This window comes from Symsagittifera roscoffensis, chromosome 3 (genome assembly GCF_963678635.1).
Source record: "Symsagittifera roscoffensis chromosome 3, txSymRosc1.1, whole genome shotgun sequence".
Classification (NCBI taxonomy): Eukaryota; Metazoa; Xenacoelomorpha; order Acoela; family Convolutidae; genus Symsagittifera; species Symsagittifera roscoffensis.
The window spans coordinates 44,302,559-44,308,345 of NC_087064.1; the positions used below are offsets into that span (position 1 = coordinate 44,302,559).

At 36.8% G+C, this 5,787-nt stretch overlaps 1 protein-coding gene across 2 annotated transcripts in view; it reads left to right on the forward strand.

The window, feature by feature from the left end:
- Positions 1-2,490: 2,490 nt before the first annotated feature.
- The window catches only part of LOC134841312 (cysteine-rich with EGF-like domain protein 2), a 3,744-nt gene continuing 447 nt past the window's right edge, over positions 2,491-5,787 (forward strand). Inside the window, exons 1-4 of one of the 2 annotated variants that reach the window (XM_063857211.1) lie at positions 2,491-2,913; positions 3,705-3,948; positions 4,197-4,332; positions 4,752-5,020. In XM_063857211.1, coding sequence (XP_063713281.1) covers positions 2,509-2,913; positions 3,705-3,948; positions 4,197-4,332; positions 4,752-5,020 — 1,054 coding nt within the window. In that variant the 5' untranslated portion in view covers positions 2,491-2,508. Of the gene's footprint in view, positions 2,914-3,704; positions 3,949-4,196; positions 4,333-4,751; positions 5,735-5,787 lie in introns of those variants that run through there. The other variant, XM_063857210.1, reaches the window with a different exon arrangement.

The following is a 5,787-nucleotide window of genomic DNA, read 5'->3' on the forward strand; positions in this document are numbered from 1 at the left end:
TGTAGCCATTAGTTTTGAGCCTATCCTTGATCTTGAAACGGTTTGAAGTGTTTATGAAAAAAGTTGTGAAGCGCATGAGGTTTTGTCTTGAAAAATCTTCTGGTCTGCTTTAATTTAAATGAAAGACACTGCTCAACTTTTCGAAAATTGTTCATGACAGGAATTTGTGCACAATTGAATCTTCCGTGTCATCTTTATTTGAGGCAACTAATTAAAGTCCCTATTTTGGTTGAGGATTTTCTCCAGGGGGCGAATTTTGAACGAAAAAGTTCTAACATTTAGCCTCTTTTTTTTTAAGTCGGCCAATTCGGGCTTTCTTTAAAATACTATGAAGACCGTATCTTGCCAAAATCTCCTGTACCGGCCGGTTTGCTGGACGATGCATCTTATAAAATAGTACCCAAGAAAGGATTCCTTGGTTAGTGAGGGGGTCGAATCCCTGAGGGGGGAGTTGTCGTCCCTCCTGAATCCGCTTCTGGTCTCAGTCAATTAAATTTCGACAAAGTATGTACGTGAATCGAATACCCGTATATGCCTTACGTTTTGTTCAGGCAACGCAATTGTCTATAACAAGTTAAAGAATTCTCATTGAAAAATGATTTTAAGAGTCTATGAACATAGTGAAGACTCTTATATGGAATATGGGTCTTGATGATTTTTCGTTGTTTTTTTAGATTTTTAGATTTTTCTTTGTAAAAAGTCTTAATTTATTCACGCTCAAAATGTATTTTTTTTTGCAGTTTGACTTTTGTTTTCTCCTAATTTTAGTTCATTTCCTTTGTTAAAAGGAAGACAAACTCCACTACCGAACAGCGAAGTGTAAAAGTCACTGAAAACGTGATCGACTTCAAGTTTCGAAAATGGAATTTAATTTTCAGATTTTCCAGGAAAATAAAATTTTTATAGTGATCCAGTTTTCTTTAAATAGCTTAATTGCATCAAAACAGGTCAATCATAAAGTGCATATTTCAAATTTAAAGTTTATATTTTCCTCAAAAGTTGAGGTTTAAAAAAATAACTCTGTTTTTTTTCTGTTTTCTTGCGTTCATTGGTTCTTTTCCCACTGTCTGTTGGCTATGTTTCTGCAAAATAGTTAGATACATGAAATCCGAAGAGACTTATCTTGATGAGACTGTTGGTCTTTTTTTTTAACATCAGTTCATCGACACTGAACACTTTTCCAAAGATTATTGAAATCCAAAGAGACCTATCTTGATGAGACCGTTGGTCTTTTTTGGTAACATCAGTTCATTAACACTGAACATTTTTCCATTGATCCAGTGGGTTGGCTTTATCGAAAATATAAAAAAAAACAATTCTTTGTAACTGAAAGAGTTCTATGTTAGTGTAATTTTTTCCATCTAAAATTGAAAGCTAAAAATTTCTTTGAGTTCGTTAACATTTTGCGAACTGTCTTAGTGTTTTCACGGGAAAAATATAGTGAAATTATTTTATGCACATGAAGCTTAAGATTTAATTTTAAGCAAATTTAGTCTTCGTAAGTAGTAAGTAACCGCAAAAAACTTCTGGGATAGACCTTAGAATCGATTTTTGTGTCTGGTAGTATTTTCTAATTTTGCTCGCTCAAAGCTTTTTTCCTTGTGTAAATTACACCTTAGAATTAATTTTTGTATTTGGTAGTAGTTCTTATTATAAGGTTTTCGACTTTGCTTTTTTCGGCTTGATAGGTTTTGCCTTTTTTATATCGACTTAGTAGCCTCTTATTGCGTCATTTGATGAGCGAAAAAGGTTTTTGTGTGCGTGTTCTGAGGGGAAGGGGGACTTAATATGTTTTTATTAGTTAGGAATTTTTTTGGTTTTTTCGGCACGAAAGTTATTTGCTCAGGTTTTTTTGCTTTTTTTTTACCGCGTGGTAATTTTAATTCCGATGCTTTTTCTACATTCTTTTGTGTGGGCATGTTTTTTTTCATTTTGATAGATCTAATTGTATGTATAATTATAAGATATCGGTATTACGTTTTTGCTGATGGGTATTCGGCGTTATGGTTGTCGATTAAGCTCTCGGTTTAGTTTCCGAATGGTGTATACCAACTTGCATTTAGTACATATATGGCAGTCGTGGTTACTATTTGGGTAGTACTTGTTTTTTTCAATACGATTTTGCCGAAACATTTTGTCTGACATTCAGCATATTGGCTGTCGGCTTTGATTCTGTCGGCTTATTTACCTAATATTTTGTTTCCTACAAATTTACGATAATATTCATGAGATCAATATGACTCTGGCCCCAAATTTTTGAATGCTCAAAATCAACCTCACTTTGAACTCTTAAAAAAATAAATTTAAACAAAACGTTTTACTTTCAATCTTTTGTTTTTCTTGTTTTTTTTTCTTCAGCGGTAGAATCGTTCAAAGTCATCTTAGATAGTTCTTGGGCGCCTTGCTGTTTTAATTCTTTAGTTGTTGCATTACAAGTGGTGCGAAGCTTGGCTGCACCTCTGTGTTCCATTGAATAAGTGTAAGATTGGAATTTCAGATTTTTGATGAATGCGGGGCTCTCTGGGGCTGTCGTGGCTAACGATGCTTTTCTCGCAATCTCAGTCTCAAGTGGGGAGAGTGAACAACAAACTCACTTTTCCCCTCAACCGGCTGAACTTTGTTTTATTTTCGTCACTTCTCTTCTCAATTCTGCTGCTGACCTTCCCTATGACTGTGCATGCTAAGTCAAAATCGTCACAGCAGATAGAAGATAGCTGCAAAGAGTGTAGGGAAATGGTAGGCATGTTTATGGATGAGTTCAGGGCCACTGACACGGGACTGTATGAAGGAGGCGACACTGCATGGGAGGTGAAGAATCTGAAGGACTATCGAAAGAGTGAACTGAGACTGATTGAGATCACGGACAAGATGTTCAAATCGAAGAAGGACAAAATTAGCCGAATGCTAGAGAAGGTATGTAGACACGTAGAGGTCATATTGAGTCGTCAGAACTTGTTAGGATGTCAAAAGCCTTTTGTTGACAGAACGTACAGGTATATTAAACAAGGGTGTAGCTGCGTTTTCTGTTGACCATTTGTTTTGAGATTACTAGTCTGACCATCGCCTCAAATAGCGAAGGTAATTGTGTTCAGCTTACGTTTAGTGATCCTCATTTATTTTTGATGGATTAGTAGCTTCATTGTTCATTTTATTTGATTAAGAGTCGATGAAAGCAGTGGAGACTCTTATAAATGTCGTGATTTTTTGTTTTTCAGGAAAAGTCACTTAAACTCACTCGAGGTTTCTTCGATAAATACACCGCAAAATTGTATGCAAACAAAACATTAATTTGATTCTTAAAATCTTGTAAGGGTTCAATGAACGTAGTGAAGACTTTAGGTCCTGATGTTTTTTTTCCAGGAAAAGTCTTAAAATTGGTTCACGTTAAATTTTAATTTTTCGCTGTTTGATTTTTTTAAAGTTTAAAGTTGACAAAAAACATGATCGATTTCTAATTTTCAGATTTCTCGGCGGAATAAAAATTTCACCTATTGATCCATTTTTATCAAATTGAGTTACTTTTATCAGAAAAAGCGTCAATCATAAATTGGTTTTGAAATAAGAGATTTAAAAGAACATATGTTTTCAACTTGTGAATTAAAAAAACCATTCAGTTTTTGTTTTCTTGTGTTCATGGGTTCTTTTCCAACTGTCTGTTGGCTCTATTAGCCGGTTAAGGATAAAGTTTGAAAGTGTTGCATTAGGTAGAAGATGACTTGGAGAGTTTCTGGTTCTCACACTGGGACCATCTGAACGCAGAAGGAAACAGTGAACTGGAAGACTATCTCTGTGTCTCACTTCTCAAATACTGTTGTGCCTATGGCCACTTTGGACCAGACTGTCTGCCATGCAGAGTCAGACACGAGGACTTCGCGCACAGTACTGACCCGAAGACCATCTGTTTCGATCATGGCACCTGCAGTGGAAATGGCACGAGGACCGGAACTGGTAAATGTAATTTATCATCTACCGGGTCTAAAAGATACATCCTAATTACACACTGAAGTCTTAGATTGTCTGTAGTGATGTCATTGAAATTTTTCTGAACACACTTTTTCTCTTTTCTGAAATAAATTTTCCTTTTTTCTCATCTTAAATAGCCAAAAATGCATGATAAGTAGTTAAATTATCGAGAGATTTGAACATAGTCACTGACACGAATTTCTTCAAAAAGGAGCCTTTATTTCTATTTGTAGGCGACTGCAAGTGTGATTCGTGGCACCAGGGTAAGTTCTGCGATGAGTGCAAGAAGGGATACACACGTGATGAAGGGGAAGATGCATTCACCATGTGCAGAGATATAGACGAATGCAACGACCTTGACAATCACAAGTTAGCATACCTTGTGTTATCTTGCGTGAAAAGAGATTTCAAACAACACTTGTATCTTTATGATCAGTGTTGCAAAACATACAAGGGTTGATGAAAGTGTTGGTCAGTGATGCTTTATGATCAGTGTCTGCCAAATCGCTCAATCATGATCGCCAATATGACCCTAATTTACATAAGTGGGATGCAAAAAACACTCACATCAAGTTAACACCCACCCAGTAGACGAAATTAAGATCTTTTGAAATTTTCGATTCTGATTATTCCCACCCAGAACTACGTTAACGCCCCCTTAAAGAATGGGAGGAGGACGTTAACTTGGTCCAAATACAGTGTGGCTGTGAGCAGGTGTCTTTGCTGTTCGTTAGCTGCTCGTTTTGAAATTGTTAATCCTTTTGATGTTATTTTCTGCTTCACTTTAGCCCATGCGTGGAAGGAGAGTTCTGTGATAACTACCCTGGATACTTCAAATGTGAAAAGTGCCACCCAGCTTGCAATGGTGGACCATGTACGGGATTCCTGGCAAAAGACTGTACAGTTACCGCATGTGCCGAGGGATATGAACTGATCCCATCGGACGAGGAAGAGGAGGAAAAGGCTGATGAAGAGAACGGTGGAAGTGATGTGGACCAGGAGCGTCCGAGGGGGTGTCGAAAGATCGGAAGCGATTCGGATGAGGATGACGAGGAAGGTGAGGATGATGAGTCGGAGGAATCTGACGATGATTCGGATTGGTCCTCGGAGGGTGATGATGGTACTGTGTACTTTAACCTTGAAAAAATGAACGCTAAATCGATGAAGCCTAAACGGAGTAAAAAAGTGGAGAGGAAACCACCAATAGATGATAAAATAGAGTATGCGAATAATGGAGAAATTGATAATATGGGCGATGATGGAATCGAGGATGACACCAATGACTTTCAAAATGCCAACATAAAAGACTTTTCGGAGTTGTAAACCAAGTGTAGTATGTGGTTAGATCACCTTATCGGCTTGACCGTTCAAGGAATCATGAGTATCATTTTCCGTTTCAATGATAGTGAGTGAAGAGTGTTCTTGTAATTTGGCTTCAAATTTGAGGAACGAATTGCTTGCATAAATCAGCCCTTTTATCTGCACTGGACGTTTTGCATCTAGTTTTTGTTTTTATTATTTAATAAGCTTCTGGGCTGATTTTTGAAGTGCAACGGGGGAATGAATAAATTTGATACGGTCTATTGCCAAATAGTTCATATTCAAAACATGGTGCTTAATGGGCTTGATATTGTGCCTTTTTTAATCAGTATTACAAATACTTAAACCAGGAATTTTCTTACGTATATGTGGTTTTTGATCATTTACTGTACTATCAATATCATGTTTTACTTGATTTTATGGCTTAAATTCATTAAATTATTATTCACGACAGCTTTTTGTGTGGCTAGCGTCTTGCACGAGGTAGGAACGGATAGTATATGA